The following is a 22958-nucleotide window of genomic DNA, read 5'->3' on the forward strand; positions in this document are numbered from 1 at the left end:
TTAGCCTATCTGCAATGTCAGTATAGGATTTCGATAGACTAACACAACCAAAAATTGACTGCTGCAACCAATTAAAAATGCCATATTTTACCATCTAATTTGCAGTAGCCAATCTTTTTTTCAGTGTATTTAACTAAATTTTTAGATACTTCAGCAAAACCCTTCTTTCCGTGAAACATGGAGCTTTTAACGCGTACTTAAAATGCAACGGTGCGAGCAATTGTTTAAGGTTACTCCTCTAATATGGCGTTAATATGCTTCACCGATACTCACCGTAAGGAGAAGGGAATGATTGCCAATTAAAAATTAACATATGTAAAAGCGATTTACTATGACTTCCGCTTGTGTTCGATACGATTGTGAATATCGAGGTCGCGAATCGTATAATTACCGTGAGATAAATTATCGCTGTTCGATTGCCGGCGTTTTAAGTTCTTTATCGCGTTGCGTTTGTCGTGTCGGCGCACATCTGTATATGATAATGCGCACGGCAGATGCAATTTCGATAACAATGCATTCCGATCGCCTAGCTCCGGCTCTTGCGAGTGCGCGCGCGCGGGCAAATTCTCATCCCGAGACCCGCCGTTTTGCTCAGCACAGCGTGAAATGGATCGGGTAGCGGAAAATAGTTATCGAGCCGGCGCATACTGAACTGATACGCGACCGCTCGCAATAAAGCATTCTACCGGCCTTCACGGAGACGCGTCGCGTAATTGTTAATAAATATCGTCGGAAAATAGCACGCCGAATGTCGAGTCGACGCGGATCGATCGTACATTGATTTCTCGCAAGGAAATGATTCCGACGGGGTAACCACTTAATGTAATCGTGGGACAGAGTTCCTGAAATCATTATAAAATTCATATGAAATTTTTATGTATAATCCGATAATTATGTATGCAACCACGAGAAATCATTGTATAATATTAAATAAAATCGTATATTTTATATTCTATCAAATGACTTCATATGTAATGAAAAAAATTATTTGTAATCAGATGAAATCATATGAAATCAAATGAAATCATGTAATCTGTGGAACAATATTTCAGCTAGTGGTTGTCTTCTCGAATGATTCTCATTCGCCTCGATTATTTTGCCGCTTGTGGAAAAATATACTGTAACTAATTAATTTGATGTAATGGCTCGTCCTGTTGATTCAGTAAATGAAATGCTGCTCAATGAAGCAAGTTGTTGATATTTAATAGTTGATCCAATTTCAAAGCAAAACATTCTATCAAATAGAAATATGAACCAAAAGCGTGCGAACTTTAAATAAACTCTACATTAATCATGTAAAAAATATATACAAACCTTTTATATTAAATACGCAGATTTAATTATATGAAATGCACGGAAAAAGAATGGTTTTTCTTGGAGTATCTAAAAATTTAACTAAATATAAATTTAAATATAATTTTGATAGACTATCAAAATAATATGTAGGACGCTCAAGTTGGTTGCTAGAATGATTAAATTTTCTGCGACATTGCATTATGTTCGGATCTTCTGCATAATTATTTTCATAGTCCAACAAAATTATTTTCATATCTGTGTCTATAGATACCTATACATAATGACCAATGCTGCAAAAAATTTTAGCATTTAGCATCCAATTTGAGCGTTCTACATAATTATTTTGATAGTCCAACAAAATTATTTTCAAATCTATATCCATCAATTTCAAGATGCAAAATCATTCTTTCCGTGTATTTCAGAAAAAAAAAAACACGCGATTTTAGATGTCAAATATAACGCATCGTTTTTTACTCACAATATTGAGACAGAAAGGTTGTAAGTGCTATTTGTCGCTACTGTTCGCTCCCGACGATACAACACAGACGAATCGACGACTCGACAGATAGTTCTCCGAAGGATTGCCAATAAAATTTAAGACTCCGGACTCATCTGAAGGATACTTCGAGTTAAAGAGAAAGAGTTTGTGCTTCTCGTATTTCATTACTTAGTGTTAGCAACGATCACCGGAGTCTATCGTTTTGTTGTGGAGGGCTCATAACACGATGGGTTGAGAGAGAGTGAGGATGGAGTGCAAGGGCGACGGACGAGGTGGCGGCAGACACGGAAAGCGGTGGTCGATAAAAGCCGCCCTCGCGTGGCTGCATTATTATGTATAAAAGCGCGGGGATTGCGCCCAGCTCGGTGACTTCAGCAGTCAGTCAGTCTCTCTCTTTCTCTCTCGCTCTTTTTCCCTCACGTGCATAACGCGGTGCAGTGCGCTGGCCGTGCACTTCCTCTATTTTGCACGACGCTTAATAACGATGGTCGCGAGCGATTAAGCCGGAATAAATTCGTCGGCCGCGCGATTAGCGGCGAATCTCTCGTCGGCGTGTTATCATAATCGGTTTGTTCCTCACCCCACGGCTTTCATTGACGCTAAATGAAAATGACAGCCAATGGCCCATATTATTAAAATTTAAATATTTCGACGGCACAACATAATTACATGCTCGTGGCAATTGGTTTTCGATACGGTCCCTATCGATAATTTTATTCTATTAAAAGTATTACATTTTAATTAACACTTGAATCAAGAGAAGAATATAATTTTTTCTAAATTTCAATGCGCATTTATTTAAAAACGTGTGTTATTAATGGAATCACAGACTTGACTTTTATATTGTCTCAAAGCGAAAAATTGGAAATCATTGAAAGATTGCTTCTATATTTAATGCCCTCTTAGAAGAACAAATCTTTAATTAATCCTACGACTTGGTCGTTAATCAATATAAAGATTGCTAATTATATCGTATTGTAAAGATATCTTCGGGAAAATATCGTGACATTTTCTAAAGTTTGGCAGGTAAATAAAACCGATAATCAATGAAGAAACGTGGCGACACTCGTAGCTAATTTAAAAAGCGAAATGGACACAACAAAAAAAAGAAAAGATCACGTCCTGACGAGCGTACCTTCGTTAACTCGCTCGGAAAAATTGCAGTTGAACGATAAACGAGACCTTTTTTTTAAAATCTTTTTTCAGCGCCGGCGTTCACAATACAGGAGCTCTCGACCCAGCCTGACTTTGCCATTTTGTTTTCGCGACAATCGTTAATTAAAACCGTCTAGGGCATTCGCGTTTCGCCAGACTTCTCACGCGCTCGAGGGTGGCTTCCAGTAGGCCGACCCCGTCGCCGTCATCAACGTTCAATGGCGGCGTTAATCGTGTCTCGTCATCGGATTTTATAAGCTGCACTGCGGCGCAGGCTTAATGGAACTTGCCCTGGAATCTACATATGCACGCTTACTGAATCCACGTGATGCATCAGCAACAATAGCATAAAAATGAATTAATGCATGACAGATGGGAAGAGAAAAGAAATTTTAGCCTATGCACGAGTTGGGAGAAGAAATAGATTGTTTGTTGATAATTAATGGTCTTGGCACGTAGCGTGATATATTATTATTGGCGAGCGAAACTTTCTAAATGTGCGAGACATGCAATAGTCGTATACTCGTAGCGAGCCGAAGCATTCTCCGAATTTTTTATGATCTACCGTTATTCAACTTATCGCGAATAATTTATATTGCGGGAAACAATTATTGAATAAAGTATAACGTGCGTTATGTTAAATATATGCAGAAGTATCTAAAAATTTAGCTACATTTAGAAAAATTTCTGGTTGAAAATAAACGAACCAGAAGATTCTGTCCATATCAGTCAGAATTATATTTCAATTAGAATTATAATAAAATCAAACAAAAAATTCTGATTTGTCCATTTTTAAATTCTAATTAATGTAACAAGACTTTTTTTTTCAGTGTAGATACAGATCTAAAAATAATTAAAATAATTGTATAGAACGTTCCAACATAATGAGCAATGCTGCAAAAAGTTCTGACATTCTAGATATCAGCTCTCAGCGTCCTTCATAATTATTTTGATGATCTAACAATTTTTTCAGATTTGTTTTAAGCTAAATTATAAGATACTTTGGCAAAACCATGCATATGGAATGATTCTGCTGAAGTATCTAAAAATTTAGCCACTGATAGAAATTTACATAATTTTAATAAATTTTTGTGTTTGAATAGTATCAACTAAATATTTACTAAATATAAAAATATATTTATAAAGTATATTATACCGAATAAATAAATATAAAAATATATATTTGGTACATTAATTTGATTTAACAATCTTTTTTATTAAGCAAATATTTATTTATTGTAAGAAAATGTTTAGTTAACACTATGCAAATAAATATTTAAATTTAGTATATTTTTTCTCACTACACATATAATTTTGAAAATAATTTTATTTGGACCATCAAAATAATTATGCAGAACGTTCCAACTAGTTGCTAAAATATTAAAATTGTTTGCAGCATTGCTTTCAACGTCTAAGCGTTGTATGCATAATTATATTGATAGTCTACAAAATTATTTTCAGATATATATCTAGCTACATTTTTAAATATTTCAACAAAACTGTTCTTTTCGTGCGTGTATTAATGATTTTTTCTGTTACTAAGCTAAAAGAACGCCAACAGTACGATCATATTTCACTGCCGTCGAACTCATCTCGACGAACTCGTCGATTCACTTCAACTATGCGGGTCTCTGTAATCGTCGCGCCAAAGACGGGCGTAATCCCGCTTTCCTTCTAAAATTAGAATCCACTTCACACGTCTGATCCTGTCCCTCTTTCTCCCCTGACGTGGCGTCCGTCTTGGATCGCTCCCCATGTTCCCCAACCAATCTACCTTGTTCGCCTTTGATCGTCCATTCCCTCTTTCTAACTTCCATATACCTTTGAAACAACGTCACTGGACTCCGTAAAGTTTACAGGGTGTCCCGCAAACGATCTCTCTGTTTCTTTCACCGGCTTAATCCTCGATTTGAAGTAGACTCTTTTCATCGTGATGAGAATTCCCCTATAATTTAAGCGTCCATATTTCATGTAATTATAGATAATGGCAGTGAAATGTATTATAATACCAAAAAAAATTTAGCATAATAGGGCGTGTAATATTCATGATGGGCGCGGGGATAAGCGAGCGTGAATTATTATTCGCACTCTACCGTTATCTATCACGCATTTTCTACCCGTGGCGATTATACTGAATATTTTATTGCGGCGCATTACAATTGCATAACTGAACAGCACGGAAGCAAAAAGCACTGTATTTCCCGCGAGAGAGATACCCTGTTGCATTCTAAAATCGGAATTTACGGAGATGTCTCGAATGACAAAAAAAAATGGAATGAACTTATCTTTCCAGAATTATGTCATTTAAAAATCTAGTTGCATTTAAGAAAACGGAGTATTCGATCATTACATTCTCGACAGTTGCATCAATTTCCAGAGTCGGTTTAAAGGTAGCTTCACATACGGAATTCGGGGTCACTTTGACCCCTAAAGTTGGAATTATATAACTTCAAGGGAGGCGCATCCAGGAGACAACTCGCTTTGCGGCAAGAACAGTTGGAATTCGGCGGAGTAGTTTGCGAATTCCTCGCGTTTTCTGGCACAAAGTTCGTATGTAGGCAGTACTGAGATCGTTTGGAGTAAAGCACAAGCACGTGCGATGGTACAGGTCAGGAAAATGTTTCGGAAAGGAAAATAGTATGATAGAAAAATGGTACGTGGGCACACACAATTTATGTAGAATTGAATATATTGACAGAAATTCTATTTAAACATTTTTTATTTAATTATACGATACAATCTGTTTCTTGATGAGAAATCAATCAATTGCATCTTTTGTGTACATGTTATTCTCTTCACAATTATTCAGAAAACAATTTGAGAAAGTTCAAATTCAGGACATAAGACGTTTTAAGACATCTTTGTTAGAATGGTCTAAAATTCGATATTCATGGTCGGTTTTTATTTTAAGATCGTCTTAAGTTGCAGCTGTGTGATTGGGTCATGACATCTTAAAATTGTATTTATACTGACCTAATAAAAGATATCCCGATTTTGTACTTCGTGTTATTTGGGTACCCTTTCGTTGGTAATGTGAAATTTTCAATCTTTGTCCCACAATCTTGGTCTTCAGATTTTTACAATTGTTCCGGATTGTATAAAAATCTAAAAAAATTCTTATTTATGAAAACTTTAACAATGAATTTTTATTATCATAGAAGTTTGATTATATTTTATTTATTTTTCACAGATTTACGTTTGTTTATCAGAATTCACAATAAAAAAATCGTCTACACCTTTAAGTCCAACATTGTAGGCGAAGGGTTAATTATGGATGTTATAGATATCAAAGGATAATGGTAATTCAATCCCTTAAGTTAAATAACATTTTGCTATTTTTAACTTCCACGTGTTTCAAAATGTCAATGCATTTCTGTGGTTAAATTAGAAAAAACAATGTTTCAAAGTAAACAACGTATAGATTAATGTATACACTTAATAAATACTAAACTAAATTTGAATTAAATTTAATACATTTCTTAGAGTTAAATTGTCTAACTCCATTGTTCTAATTAAATTAACGACATATTGAATAGGAGCAATAGTTTATACACTCTTAAATTCGTAATGTCAAACTATATCCAATTTGAATTATTTTTAATTATTTCTATAAAAAAGAGCGACTGCTTTTGCTCATTTAATGCTGAAACAATAGAGTTCGAGAATTTACCTCAAGAAAATCTATTAAATTTGGTTCAAATTTAGTTCATTATTTACTAATTGTAAGTACACATTAATGTGAACATTGTTTATTTTGAAATTAACAGAAATGGATTGATTTATATTTTGACACACATAAAAGTTAAAAATAACAAAATATTATTAACTAGAATTGAGTTATCATTACTTCTTTGATATCTAACAGTATAAAAATAATTAAAAATAATTCAAATTAGCTAAAATTTGACATTATGAATTTAACAGTGCAAAATGAGTTATCAATTAATCCTCGTGTTTTAACAGTTCTTAAGCATAAAACGCTTTGTATCGAACACTTTGTAACGTTTACTCGCGGGAAACTCTTTTGTGTTGATAGACCAGACTCGAGTGTCTCTAATTCTGAAGTACTCGGCCTCGACTCGAGGCAGGCCGGCGAGTAAATTAGATTACGCTTCGTTAGTATCGCGTCCGCTGAAAAGTTGAACGTTAGCATGGGCGAGCGCGGGCCGAGATTAATTATGCAAATTAATCCGCGTGACGCCGGAGTATTTTGCGAGCGAGTCGTCGGGCGATAATTTACCGTCGAGTTCTATTAGACCGCGTCTGCTGATTTACTCCCCGTTTCCTGGTCAATTACGACGCTTCTGCAGCGTTGCGTGAATTTATTACTCCGGAAACTTATACTCCACGGACTTATCCGAAGCTCGTAAAGATCGTGCCGTGGATTCTCGTCGAGGAGAACGTAGTTGCTTCGAGTCGATGACTCTCCCCAGGAATGCATCGCCGCGTGCGTTTTCACGATTGCGTAACGGAGCCGGAGTAGAAATTATCGTGGGTTCGTTATGACGTGTACGGTCGGCGTACGACGGTAGTCACGGAATGCCAGCGATTACCGCCGTCGTAATTATGTAATAAGCGTAACAAAATAACGGGGCTGGTCCGATTTACATAATAACATCCCGACGAAATAGCTGGCACGAGTCGTTCAGACTCCGCTCACTCACTTTAAATCCGCATTGCCCACACACACGCTCGGTATTTAACGCAAAATTACTCAACGAGAGCCTTACTCTGAAAGACAGCGGAGACTGCTCGTTCGCTTAATCTTAATGGTAAGGGCATTAATTGCTAACAAACTTAATTAATTCGCGACACTTAAAGACGCGATGTTCAATCGAAGCCGTTTCGAATCACTCAGCGTCGACTTTACGATCCTCATAAAATATCCGCAGTTTTCCCTTTCTTCGTTGGTCTCGTTGGTCGTAAGTAGTAACCACGACCGTGTGTCTGCTTTCCATTAACACCCGGAAAGCATTAAGTACCGGTAATGGAGGCTCTACAATAACAGCAGGTGCACAGATATTCACCGTCATCCCCACCAAGTAGAGATTACCGTCACATCTTTAACGCGTCGAAAATATTGGCAATATTGTTTCATATCGTTAGTTGATAACGAATGCCACTCGTTTCTATTGTATCCTAAATTATGAAATTAACTAATTGCTGCGTTGCGCGAATTACAATCGAATGTAGGTCCGGATAACAACGAATTTAATCGCTGTTGCACGGTAAATTGCAGATCGATTTACCGCGAGTTACATTGTGTGAATTGCAATCGAGTGTACCTTCCTGTCGACATTTACCTGCCATTTATTTTAAATTAAAAAACAGTCTGTTTCTTTATATTGATAACAGTATCAATATAAAAAAAATTAAAGACATTTCTTAAGGATATATTACTACCAGTATTTTTTAACAAAATGATATTAGAATCTGAATTAAAAATGATTTTATTTAGTAGATATGTTTTTTAAAAAATAATTAAGATAAAACGAGAAAACTTTCATTTAAACTATAAAATTGTATTGTTAAATATTAAATGTTGACCTTATTATAAGTATATATAACATTTATTTTTATGCGAAAAGTATGAATTTTTAATTCTGCTCACTTTTTGCAGAACTATATATTTGAAACATCTTTAATAAATAATGACAGCTAAATTAATTAAATTACTATTTTATTTTGAAGAAATTAGATTACTAAAATTTAAAATTAAATCAGTTGGAAGTTCTTGGCCGATCTTGAGATTTCTATTTCAATGCGCTTGGTTTCGAGCGACGCGATCGTTAGACAGAATCTCAATGATTTTAAACGCGAGCCTCTCGTTGCTGCTGCAACTTTTCCACGCGCGATAATCATTGCCTCTCGAGACGCTCTCGAGACAGATATTTCTGTCCTGACCAATACCGTCGCGCGAATGAACCTTCAACCGCTGGAGAGACCTTCGGGGGTTCTATAATGGTACACGGATACGAATAAAAGAAAATATCCGGGTGGTCCATTATCTTGCAAGAGCCATGCCGTGCGGCTTGGAAGTCGATCGCGCGACCGATAGTTCACGGTGAACGTATGGAATAATTATTCTGTTGCGACGCGAGTGTACTGAGTGCCGCAAACATTGTCATTTATTTTGATAAGATCTGGCAATGATCATAGTTGTATGTATTACACGTACGAAATTGGATATCTATGTGTGACTCATGTTGAAACCGAACGGTCTTTCTCTTCAGTTCCGTTTCCGTTGTCCGCAGCTGAAAGAGATAGAGAAAGTGAGCGATGCTTTCAACACCGTGTATACGCGAGTCTGTCACGAGCGGTTATATTGGCGTGCGACCACGCCTCAGATCGTATCTCAATGCCCTGAATGGCCAGTTAGAGATTAGACTGGTAGTTATCGATGATCGAAACGCTCCGGTTGCACAAGTGTCTCTCGCCTCGCTCAAATGAAACCAGTGGTTTTTTATTGCAATGTTGCGCCTACAAACAATACGAAATAGACAAAGCGTCTATCAGAAATTACTTGGTTTCCTCAGCTCTTTATAGCGTGATAGCGCAAGACGAGAAAATAAAAATAGAAAATTGTTCCCCTAGCATGAATATAATATTAGCCAAGCTATATAAATTAAATGGCAACATATTTTTATCGGTGACCTGTAAAGACTTCATCTCTACCAAGAAGACGGACGTTTGATGAATGGACATGTTTGTTGGCCGGCGCGCGCCTTTCGCAACAGAAATGCCGACGGAAGGAGATGCAGTCGCGATAGCGTGAAGTATGAGGAAATTACGGTGAAACCGACATCACGTTGCGAGTCACATGCATGCGCGCGCGACGCGTCCATAAATCCCGGAAATGGAATCCCACCCACCGGTCCGCGTACCGTCTTCCGCAAGGACTCCTTTTTCTTCCGGGACACCTCTTTCTCTCCGGTAATACCTGCAGGACGTAATCGGTGATCCCCAGAAAGTCGGCGTGCTTGATAAGTCCTCCCACGTCAGGCTTTGAAAAAGCTCCGGCAGTCTGGAGACCGAAAAAACGGCGACAGGGGAAAAGAGTGAGTAAAGGAGAGAAAGAGAGTGAACAAAAAAGAGGAGAAAAGACAAGAGAGAGAAAGGACGAGGGGAAATGATAGAAAGAGTAATGTTCCGAGAGGTCTTGCCAGGATGCCCAGCCGTTGGAGATTATCGGGCTAAACTGAAATCCGGAGCGAAGGCGCTCGTAAACGCAAACGAATCGTCCTGTCCAGGATGCAGGGTGTTCCCCTGCAACCGCCAATAGCTTCGTCCTAGGAGATATATGCCGGCAGAGGGACTAAGGACTAAAGGACTCCAGCGATAATAGTCTTACATGGATGTTAAAAAGATCCCGGAGATCGGATCCGCATAATTCTCGCGTAGGAAGAACATTCCGTTAGAGATCTTCAAATAAGAAATTGGACACCGTTTGGACAACTTCTGATTGGTTCGCCATATTTTTCAGGACTTGCTTAAGACAGAATGAGATAGATGCATAAGATCGAATGAGATGCGATACCTTGTTCTATCTTATGCATTATCTGTCTCATTCTAGCTTAAACAAGTTTTGAAAAATATGGCGGATCAATCATGAGGATCTCTACATTCCATGAACTCTTTGTAGTCTTCGTGCTTTCGGCAACGCAATTTTTGTACCGCGATCGATTATTGCTGCCGCTGCTACAATTTGTAATGCTGTGTGAAAAGCGCAATGCGCTCTATTAATATTCTATTGATCCCGAGACATTTAATATTCACACGTTTATTAGTATTCGATATCGCGCGCGGAGGGAACTGCCGCGGATGCAATCGGTCGGATATCAAATATGAAAAGCGCGATGGTGCCGCCAAATAAAATGCAATCCGGCGCGGATCGATACTCCCAGTATAAAAGCAGCCCGACCTTTAAAAAAAACACGCGTACATTTTTTCTTTGTGAAAAAAATTTCCACGCTCTAGACGTTGATTCGTTTTTGATTGCGTTTTATCGTGCAAGTTAGATTAGAGTCTGGCAGTGCGCGAGTTCATGCACCAAGTGAGTAAAACTGAAGATATCACCTGGAAGAGGCTGATTTTAGAAGAAAGAAAAAACAGAGTTTTTGGGTTCCATAAAAAAAACAGACTCGTAAAGTGGCAAGAGGGGAATGGTCGAGGTTTTTGATGAACAAAAAAACGTACATCTCTCGGCTTGGAACTTTATTAACCGCGTTTCGCGCAAATTCCACGACAGAACGATCCGCGACCAATCATAAAGGTTTACTGACTGCGGCCGGTGTGTAAGAAAAAAAGGAGAGAGAAAAATATCGACGAAAAACACGAATGATTTATAATACGTCGTAAAGGGCCCTGTTGTGGACCGCGAGGATTTCACGACGGCGGCTCGATGATGAAGCGATAAACGCCCGGTAAACATCAGACTTCTGGTAGCAAGTGTGCTCTAACGCTCATTCCCGCGAGATGACGAAACGATCTTGTTACTTCTAGTATAAACAGGTTTTAGAGGCGATTTGCCTGGGGTTTGTCTTCATAAGGCGGGACGAATCTGCGATCGCGAAGGCGCTCGTTATAGGCGTAAAGCATGAAAGGCATTAAATCACGGGAGTACGTGAAGGAAAATTAGCGGCATGAACACACGCCCCTACGAAGGGGCGAAATTATGCAAGTGGAGATTATCTTGTTAAATGTGAGATTACTCTGTTTAAACTGCGAGATTTTACGGAGAAACGTGGCATTTAAAAAATTCATCTAAATACGGATTAACGCGAGGGTGAGAAATTCCTCGACATTATTATGGCGACCGTGATGAGACGCTATTTCCTAGCTAAGAACGGCGATGAAACGGGAAACGGGCACTATAGTTTACTGTGCCTAAAGCAGACGTTGTTACTATGCTGTCTAATAAAGTTATACCGCGTTCGATAAAAATTTTACGGCGCTAATAATATACGCAGAATTTTTCGCGCTTTTAGTATCAATAGTTTACACATCGATAGCAATTTATCGATAGCAATTTATTTGTAAGTGATTGTAATTATAAGAATTGACCAATCACAATCGAATATGAGGAGAATATTCGACCATGATTGGTCAATTTTTTTCTCCTTTTTTTACGCACCGGCCGCAGCCAGTAAACTTTTGATTAGTCGCAGATCATTCCGTCGCGAGAATCTGCGTGAAACGCAGATAAGCACGATTAATAAAGTATGCAAGATTTTTTTTAGATTTTTATACGGAAACAATATAAAAATCTGCACTGAAGCTCGAACACTCAGATTACGGATGGAAGATGCAAAATTCCACATGGCAGACGCAAGGTTAAGAATTTTTATATATTCTTATATATTTTTCTAATATTTCAATTGGACACACTCTGTGTACATTACAGTCGTAAAATGAAATTGACAAAAGATATGTTTTTAATATAAATATAAAAACTAGTTAAAAACTAGTGAAATCCTCAATTCACTTTATTACGCACAGAATAAAGTATGCATTTTACAATTCGAAATATTTGCATTTCATTTTTACACTTAGATTAAATCAGTATATAGATTAAGTCAATGGCTTTAATGTGTATCAGAGCGCATTAATGCGTCCAACCGAATTTGCTGTAAATAATCTAGCAGAAAGAAAGGAGGGCAATAATTATCCCAGAAAAAACATTGTAAATTCAGTCTAACTATTTCTATAATCTTTCTCACGGACGTGACTCAGTTCCTTTCATGAATTGGCTATTTGTGGGAATTGAGTCATTTATCGGAACATTCTCGTCACGAAGCGTGCGTAGATCGGCGTCTTTCAATCGTCGCTTGACCTTGCTTTCAACTCTGCAAATCTTGGGAACTCTGTTTCTCTTGATTCTTCCTAACGAGCAAGAAACATTAAACCTACTAAACTTGGCGATGTACTTCGACAAAATCCTCATATACTTTCTAATTTATTATTAGGAAATTTCTTTCCATTTTTTCTCTTACACTTTAATTTATTACTTTCTGTATTAGATCTTTCTCCTCATTTTGCTCCTTTCATCCTGTCGTTACCCATTTTACTGAATTTCATTTTTTACAAATTCAATGTACGTATACTTAAATTCTGTTTTAAAACATTCTAACTAGTTCACGTTTTGTTTTATAATCTGTTCAGTTTTTGTTTTACGATTTACTTCTTATTTCTTTTCTGATCATCTTTTGTCTTTACTACTAATTGTAAATAGGTCTTAATTATAGCAGCAGCTTTACTGGCGTATATACCTTTATCTTCGTATAGATCTTTCATTTATACTTTTTGCAATTATCCGATTCATTCGAAATTAATCTAATGTGCAGTAAAAATTATTACGATTTACTTCTATGTTACGTGATTTACTTTTTTGGCGGTATGAGAATTTACCGATTCATAAATTAATGATTTTTGCAAGAAGTTCTAATAGTAGTTTAATTGCAAGAGGCCACTGAATGTATTTGGAGAAACCACGAGCAAGCTCTTTCCGAAGCTCTCGAGACTTCCTCCCATCGGATCGACCAGAACTTAATTACCTCGGCGGGCTGTATACGGCACCGCCAGCCTCTCGAAGGGTGAAAGGAATTAGCCATAGGGAATACCCCCTAGCTTTGACAAAGCCCAAAAAGCGATTCTAGGTAACCAACGTTTTCTAGGTAGCCAACCTATCAATAGATACGAGACCAAACCTATAATTCCATAACACCGCACGTTATTGTGATTCTTTACATGAGGTAAAACGAACGCATTCGAACATAGGTTCTGGTATCGGCCTGTCTATTCGCAATTCTCAGGGATGATTTCCACGGAACGCATTTGCCGATTGCTCGTCGATCGTGTCGACAAAGTTGATCTCTGTCAATCGGGCCAAAAAGACAGCGAATATGACGGCGGCTTCGTCGATACCACAGTGATCTGTATCGTCTGTTCGATGTATGACGTGTACTTGCGTGCATATATGTATGCGTGTGTATGTGCGGTGGTAGCTATGCGCTCGAAATGGGGTGACGTTAGCGGGTGAGCGCCACACAGTGGTCGAGGGGTTGTGCCGTGGAGCAGAGACGTGAAGGGTGGGTTGGGTGGTTGCTGGTAGTGTGTATTGATCGAGCGAGGAGAGGAACAGCCCGACTCTCTTTCTCTCTTTCCCATTCTCTCTCTCTCTTTCACTTTGCACCGCACTCCGCGTGGACGTCCATCTACCTACACGATGTTTCGGTCGTGCGCCACTTTTTCCTCTCTGGGCTTTCTCACTTTTTTCCCTTCTTTGTCCCTTTCCCTTTTAACTCCCTTCGCGCAAATCACCCCTCGCTGATGTCCACGTCACGGTCGATCGGCCGTTGTTTCTGCCGATCGACAAACACCAACAGCGAATTACAGACACCCAGGAGAGCCGATTCCGACCTCCTCGACACTCGCAATCTCTACGTGTTTGTCTTTCTTTTTCTCACTCCCTCTTTTTCTCTTATCCGTGGTGAAACGTTTGTCGGATTCCATTAATAGGGGAGAGCCGATCGTTACTCTGTGAATACACTGACAGAATGCAGGGCGCGTTAAGGATCGATGCGGTACGAATCCAAAGGAATATAAACTTCTTCAAAAGATGAACCGTTATTATGACATCAGTATTTAAGCTACTTTTTGTGTGATTATTTTCTTTAATTTCATAATGTGGTTTTTTTGTGCTTTATAATTACGGAAATGATTTCTTTGTCTCGTGCCTTATCTGACAATTTAATTCACGTTTCCCTGAAAAGGGCCGCGATTTATGGCGATAGTAATGTAATCAGAAGATAATGATCCACGTTCTCGAGCAGAACCATAAAATTACGAATACTGTAATCATAGTGCTGGCAAGATAGACACGAGCGGAAAAGGGGGGAGGACTTACCGGCGTAATTTACGGCCCAGCCAGGTGCGTCAGAAGTTGCTCACCTTACGACCTAATTGGGTTTAATTACATCTGACTGAAAGTTACGGCGATGCGCGCGTGTACGCGTTGGCTGGATTACAATTACCATCCCGTGGCAGCTGATTTAAGTTGTACTGCGATCAGTTTATCTTTACTCCTTGTCAGGTAGCGCGATATATTGTTAATTTCCAAAATTTGCGTCTGTATGCGCGAGTGTGTTTGTGTAGCACAAATAATTAAAAAGTTTTTTAATCCTTCGTTGATAATGTGAAATTTTCACACGAGTTTTTCATCACCCTTTATCCGTACACAATCTGGGTCTTCAAATTTTAGTACATATTTTTGTATTGTTCCAGATTGTATAAAAATTTGAAAAATTCTTACATACACGAAAAGATCGATTTTATTCTAATAAAAAAAATTTAGGTAGATACAGATCTGAATATAATTTTGTTGGGCCATCAAAATAATTATGTAGGAAACTCCAGCATAATGAGCAATGCTGCAAAAAGTTTTGGCATTCTAGCAATTTGAGTGTCCTACATAATTATGTCAATAGTATAACAAAATTATTTTTAGATCTGAATCTAACTAAAAATTTAATAAAATTGTTCTTTCTATATACACTTATGAAAGTCTCAATAACGAGTTTTTACTGTCGTAGAAATTTGATTATATTTTACTTAGTTTTTACAAATTAAATTTATGAGAATTTAAAAAATCAACTGTGCCTTTAAAGTCCAATATTGCCAGTGGAGAGTTAAGTTTCAATCCCATTAATGTTTCTCCTTTTTTCTTATATATTTATAGACATCTCCCCATTTGATATTACAAGATGTTCCGTTATCACATTGCCATTGATTTGCGACCATTCGAGACGAATCTCGGAGTGTTTCAGCCGCTCAAATTGACCGCGTCGTCGTCCATCCAGACGATCATTGATCTCATAATACTGTACGGGATACATTGATCGATCGATGCGCCCGGTGTCAATAACCCAATATTCCAGATACTATACAGTCGCAATACCGCCAATCCCAGGATTAACGGCATTAATAACGATCCTCGACTATAACGTTATCACGAGAACCGAGTTAACGTTCCTCCAAAACGAATTACGTCAATGCGTCAATATCGCGATTTCATTTCCGATAAAACGCTCGTCGGTCCGTTCGATTCAAACTTGACCGGGATATACGATAATACCGGAATTAATTAATAACGCGTTTAATAACCAAGCACGTCACGCCGCTCATAATGTTTGTAATTCGATAGATCATTGCGGCCGATCATCGGGCGGAACCAATATATTCGGAGATGAATGCAACGATGCCAAAAGAAAATTCCCCGGGTGTTAATTGACGATGGAATTCCCGCAGACGCGTTCAATATCTCGTCGATCGTAGAGATCCTCAAGTAAGAGATTGGTTCATATGTTTGGTCCGCCATATTTTCTAGGACCTACTTAAGATGGAAGGAGATAAATTATGCATCTATTTCATTCCTTCTTGCAGATCCTAAAAAATATGGCGATTCAAACGTATGGTGACCAATGTCTTTTGAAGATCTCTAGCACCAATTAAAAGTTGTCTAAACTATGTTCAATTTTTTATTTGAGGATCTGTAGTTCATTATTCTTTCGCGCGTCCTAATACAAAATACAAAGATAATCTCTCGAAACTTTTGGCAAATTTGCAAGACACCCCTCATATCTAACCCACATATTTGTGCAAAATTATGTCATTTAGTTTTGCGTGTCATACGTTGTTGTCGTTCACATCGCCTCTTTGGTAAATTCAATTACATTTTGCTCTTTCCTTTTATAGAGGCGCCTTTCAAAATTATTTATTCTCGTCTTCGAGCAGCCTTCTTCGATCATGCTCGATATTTTCTCGCCATTGCAACATGCGGGAAAAAGTTTGAAAATTTCTTTCCAAGCACGCGTTGCACGCACGCAATTGGTAGTTTTCTCCTGTTACAAGCGACGAGAAGTAGGTTCACCAATTAGCGGCACGTATAAAAAATTATTTCGATTATTACCGAGCAATTAACAAAATCGCGAAGTACCGAGTGTATATCGATGCGTCCGCTCGATTCTTAAGTAGGATTATATAGATATGACACAATAATATAGCAGAAACTCAAACTCTTGTTAATAATCGTGCAATCTTCGTTAAAGGAAATTGAGACTGATCGCCGATAATACGGAAACGACCCCTCTACTAGACGGGAGGGTGGCAGAAGGGTTAAACGAAAGGGGAGAAGCAATAAGTGTCACGCAGCTGCACCTGCGCGGCACGGAGTAAAATTTTAGATAGACTCTCAACAAAACGAGGATGCACTTTATTAATTTAGTAATTTTATAGAAATTTGATTAATTATAAAATTTCTATAAAAATTAACGAAACTGCTTAGTTTCATTAATTTTTATAGAAACATTTAGTTTCCTACTTAGATTACATATAAAATAATACCTTTTCGATAAAATTATGATATCTAGTCGATTAATGTAACATAAAATTACAATTATACGATTCTATCAAAACTTTAAAAATTTAAAGGGAAACGATAATACCGTTCTCCTTGCGCAAACATTTTTATTTTCGCTCACCCTAAACTTTTAACATCGAAGTCCTTCGTGCGAAGTAAGTCAAGTCGGTACCGAGGAAAAGTTTTCGCTTACGGACTCACGTAGTTGGTTATAATCCCGCCGATTAAAGGCCTCGAAGTCGAGAATCCGTATTCCTTGAGTGCGTTCAAAGGGAACGTAGACCCTTAGGTACCTCCTCTAATGCCCAAACGATACTCAAGAGAGGCAGCTGGCGTTAGTCAGCAAACCGCTCGACTAATCCCTTAATTACTTCGACATGGTTAGCGACCCTGTACTAACCACGTCGGTGCCTGGCACTGTTCCCCGATCGTTAATTAAAATGCCTTCCTTGCACTCGCACGATTCCCATTCGCGAGAAAATGTGTGCGCTCGCAGTAAGAGTGCATCCCAGACTAAGCGGACATAAAATACGTAACATTTTATTTTAACAGCACTTCGAATCTACTTCGTGGATATTGCATTCAGATTGTGTCATGCAGTTTATAAATGTGTCAAGTCAAAATGTATGTAAAAGCTGAGATATATATCTACATAATAAAACACCGAACACATTGAAAGTTATTAATTATTTAAGATATTGAGAAAACAACGTATCGTGAAAATAATATGTCGTACTTAATTAGAAAAAAATATGTAAAATGGAAGATCCAAAGAAATATCTGTAGAAATATACAATGAAGTTTACGCTGAAAAAAATATTCTGATTAAACTAAAAAGAATGATGTTTTGGTGAGACTAAACAAAGTTTCTTTCCATTTATCAAAATGCCATTCTTGGCCCTTTTGTTGATTTAATTAGAATATTTTTCCCAGTCTATATATATATATATAGCAATTGAGCATTAGAAGCTCAGTTTAAACCTTAAATCTCTCGAATCCCTTAAATCGCTCAAATCTCTTTATGACGAAATGATATCATATAAAAGCGATTCGAGTGAATACGAAGGGAATCACGTCGTTTAAGGATTAATAAGCGAGCAGCGCAATCACGACAGACATTGCCATTATCTCACTACTACAATTCATTTCCCTTGTAATGCGTTGCATGAACAATGCTGATTCAGGTACGGCTGCGAGGGTGTGGCGGAGTCCGCTCTCGTCGACGACACCCTCAATGGGAATCCCCGCTCGTCGTCCACGTCGTCGTCGAGCGCGATCCTGCCTCAGTCTCACGCCCTTCAGTCGGGATCCGCGGGATCGATCGACGCTGCGGACACTTCCGGGTCGAGAAAGTACGTACGAACACACCCTCGTGGTCTCGTGATACCCCATCCCTCTTGCAGATTTTGATCCGCTTGCCATCACCGTTCCATCGCTTCTCCTTTGTGTGCCCAAGTTGTTGCTTCTGTTTGTTTCACTGTAACGAACGGCGTTCTCGTCGAAATGAAACGCCCCGTTTTCTCGTAAGCAATCCTATGCAGATTAAAGCCGCTGTTTGTAGACGATGTGTTCGCATTATCGCTTACGGGATGCTGTACAGAGTACAGCGAAGGGATGAAATCGTGAGCGTTAAACCGGGAAATCCGTACTGGCGTCCGAGAGACACCACTCTGCTTGCTTTGATTAAACCACGACATTGTATCGCATGTTTTCCACTGTAAAATTTTTCCTTCTTATTTTTCTATAAACTGCTCAATATTATTGTACTATTATTTTATAATATTATTGATGCTTCCTTTAATCAATTCAAAACAAATAGTCCAGAGACTCAATATAACTTCCAGATCAATAATATTGTGCAATATCAAATATCATGTATCTCTATTATATCATAATAATAATATTGATCGTTTAAGGACCGCTTATGAAATGTTGGATTTATTTTTGAAATTAAAATAGACAAAAATTTACATAGAGAGATTATTAAGTACCAAGATCCACTTCAATCGAATATATATTCTTTCTCTTATTTATATTATTCATTTATCGATTCCTTTTCTACTTATTATTATTTATTTTTCGAACACGTGACTTGTTCCCGCAATCATAGTATATTTTAAGGTGAAATGCATAAGAATGCATATCACGGAGCACAATTTCCTGCAATTTTTGCCGCTTGTACTTTCGCATACAGATCTCTCTTGGCTTCTGTACGTTGAAGCACGATCGGAGAGTAAAATAAAATTTTGTGCCCCGTTGATAGATATTGAACTTTCGAGCTTTCGTATTACAAAGTAAAATGGATTTTTTAAAGGCTACAGATTTTGTTTTTTTCTTCGTACTTTGTTTTAAAAAATATGTAGCATTCTGTTCGTGAAAGTAAATGAATAGCTGGATCAAATGCAACAGATGAAAAACGTGATTGTTGGCTTGTGCCAGGCTTGCTTTGTATTGTACTTGGCCTCCGCGCGCGCGCGCGTGAAATTGTTATCGCAATCGCATTTCTCTACTGACGTTGCGTTACTGCAATGCGTGATAAATGAACTATGTTGAACAATTTTGAATGATTATGGATCATTGGACTATCCTGCAACCACATTATTGTATGAAGTCATATAGACGAAGCAAATAACAAGCGTGAATGACCATGAATGAACAACTTGCTTTGATAAGTTCCAATGACAGCAATATATTCGCAATGCGAGTTTATTATTTGCTTCATCTAAGGTAAACGTCCTAGTGACCGGACATGTATCTACTTCTGGACATTTATACAAAATTTTATGTATTTGTTTATATTATTATTAATCTCAAATGCATGCTTTTTAAAATGTAATATTATAATTTAATTGTTATCTTTAAATACAATTAAATTATAATATTGTAATAAAAAAGCATTTGAAAATTAATAATAATAAATTTTGTGTATGTAAGTGTCCGAACATATCCGGTCCTTGGGACTTTTAACAATTAGCTTGATTTTAAATTCAAACTTCAAATTTTTTCAGATTTTTTTTAACTTAAAAATTATTTTGCGTCTGTTTGTAGAATATATCAAGTGAGAATACGCTTGAAATCTTTTTCCCTCTCTTAGAGAATGAGCTTGACGGACACCTGTTACAATCCCCTCACCGACGATTTATCCTTAGTTATTTCAACTTTGTACGGAGCCCTCGGTCCCTTACGAGCGCACGGTACATAATTTTACATCGTTTCCAGCTACGAAAGCGTAATTTCTCTTCCCCCTCTCTCGCAAAGGACGTTTTATTTTACAGCCGCCGTAAATAATCTCCTGCCGCGGTCGAGTCGTGTCGCAGCCGGCTTCGATTAGCACGCGAGGATTTCTCGTGGCGGAGCGATAACGGGGACTCTTTTGCGGTGAATCGATAGCGCGGTTTACGAGCGAGACGGCACAGCCGATCAGATTTAACAAGCGGAAATCAATTTGTCATTCTACCGTGGTCGATGACGCGTCCTCGCGAATGCTTAACAAAATAGCCGAACGATTCCGCGAGACTTACACGGCCGGACAACGACGCAATAAAGCAAACCGTTTATTTCGGCTCGTGATTCGCCACGAAATATCGTGAACTGGAATTCCTCGAAGTCACGCGAACGCGACCACAATCTCGCTTCATGGAGTTCCGCGATATATGGCGAGAGGAAGAGAGAGAAAGACCAGAAAGAACTTCAGTGAATATCGCGTGACCGCCTTGTGACGCTGCGAGACGAATTTAAACAAATCAAACGCAGTCGAGCCAGGAATAGTAATCGTTGTTAAATAATATTTTTGGATTTAAAGCAGGTCGATAAAAATGACATGGACGTTTCTTCGAATCTGCATATCGCTATGATGGAATTTGTAGCTTGCACTGTACATTATATCGCTAGTTTCCTTGTTGAACAAATAAGATCTGTAACTCTTTGTTTCCGTTGCAGTTCTTACAACCAGTTGTATCAATTTTTATTGATGCTAGCCTAGACTCTTTATTTTTCTTTTCTGTATCGCAAATGCACGTAAAAGAACGCAAGAAGTTAAAATATTTTTACAAATGTACATTCATGGCATCCAGGAAAGATGTATCTCTTATGCTAGTATTTCTTATTGCTTGTGATTGTATGATAAAAAAAATTATGAGTATGCTTGTTTAAAAGGGCAGATGACGCAGACTCTCTAAAGTCTTAAACGCAATAAAATAGCACATAGCAATAGAAACAAGGAATAATAGACTACGTTTACATGGCACCCTTAATCGAATTTAATAACATCCGTAGTTATGAAACTACAATAACATCAATCACAGTCCATTCTTCAGAGGAATAGCTATGATTGGCCAATTATTTCAACCTATCAGAAAATGTGTATTTTACAGTACATGGTTTCTGATAGATTGAAAACACTGTTATTTCCTGTTCCTATTACCTACGTTTTTTCATTTTGTGCAAGACTTTAAAGACGTCTGAATTCTCGAGACTTTTAGACTAAGACGTTTTTTGGACCAAGACTTGTATTGCTTAACTATTCAATGGACATTGCGGCGATAGCGTGACTGAACCGAACTGCGAGGTGAACTGAAACGTTCCTTGACCCTGGTTTTTCTTGGCTTTGCACCACAGTTATTGCGAGAAACCCGACAACGAGACCGTAGAGATGGGCGGCGTGCCGCATGTGGAGGGTGGCCTGAACAGCGAGCTATACGCAGTTCCAGTGAAACGACGACAGCCAAAGGACCAGAAGAACAATGCGATTCTGCAGAACAATACCCAGGAGAAACCGGCGGACATGGACAGCACCGATTCCGAGGATAAGGACGAGAATCTGCCGCCGGGCTGGCAGAAACACGAAGGTAGATATTGGAGTAGAGTTGCGTCAAATAGCAAAAAAGAACTTGTTTCAAGTAATTGAGACAATTGCTTCTCAATCGTTTCCCCCGTACTATGACACACAAAAAACTTAAACAATAATAGGACGTAAGCAGCAAGCAAATCAACATTTTGGATTTGTTACTGCTCTTATATTATTGCCTTACATTCTCTGCTGTGATTAGTCGATTCGCTTACTGCTTACGTTTTACTGTCTTGCGTTTTTTGTGCTATGGCTTTAACTGCAATAATTTTTTTAACGCGTCAGGAGTTTATCATCTTGAGAAATTGTGTCAAATCTATTAATTATATTGAGGTAAAAACAAGATGGAAATGGAGGGAAAAGTTAACGTAGAGATAAAACTTTTTTAGATTCTAAAAAATTGTTTTCGAAAGTCGAGCATTTTCTCAGAAAGTTCTGGACAATCGAGATACTGATGCTGGAAAAAGCTCGTATTTAACGCTAAATGTACGATTATCGGTTCACGATAACGACGAGTGCGATTTTCGTATCAAATCCGTGTTTCCGGAAACGTGGCAGGGATTTAGATAATACTTGGTAGAAAAGAAATCGCTAAAGTTTGAGATAACATAATATAAAAAGAATTAAGTTAAAAATATTTTTTAAGCAGAGATATACAATATCAGGTTTTTGTTTTCTCAATTTTTCTTACCTTTTTTTTATTTATGAAAATATATTGACAAAATCGATAACCGATAATTAAAGTT

The 22958-nt window shown here is 38.0% G+C and overlaps 1 protein-coding gene across 6 annotated transcripts in view; it reads left to right on the plus strand.

Annotated features, from left to right (window-relative positions):
* The window catches only part of LOC108728604 (protein Fe65 homolog), a 193068-nt gene that overhangs the window by 166235 nt on the left and 3875 nt on the right, over window positions 1–22958 (plus strand). For 5 of the 6 annotated variants that reach the window (XM_018457248.1, XM_018457247.1, XM_018457250.1 and 2 more), the window contains 2 exons: window positions 18551–18718; window positions 21984–22213. In XM_018457248.1, coding sequence (XP_018312750.1) covers window positions 18551–18718; window positions 21984–22213 — 398 coding nt within the window. The remainder of the gene's footprint in view (window positions 1–18550; window positions 18719–21983; window positions 22214–22958) is intronic. The other variant, XM_018457251.1, reaches the window with a different exon arrangement.

This window comes from Mycetomoellerius zeteki, unplaced genomic scaffold (assembly GCF_001594055.1).
Source record: "Mycetomoellerius zeteki isolate Tzet28-1 unplaced genomic scaffold, Tzet1.0 scaffold62, whole genome shotgun sequence".
NCBI lineage: Eukaryota > Metazoa > Arthropoda > Insecta > Hymenoptera > Formicidae > Mycetomoellerius > Mycetomoellerius zeteki.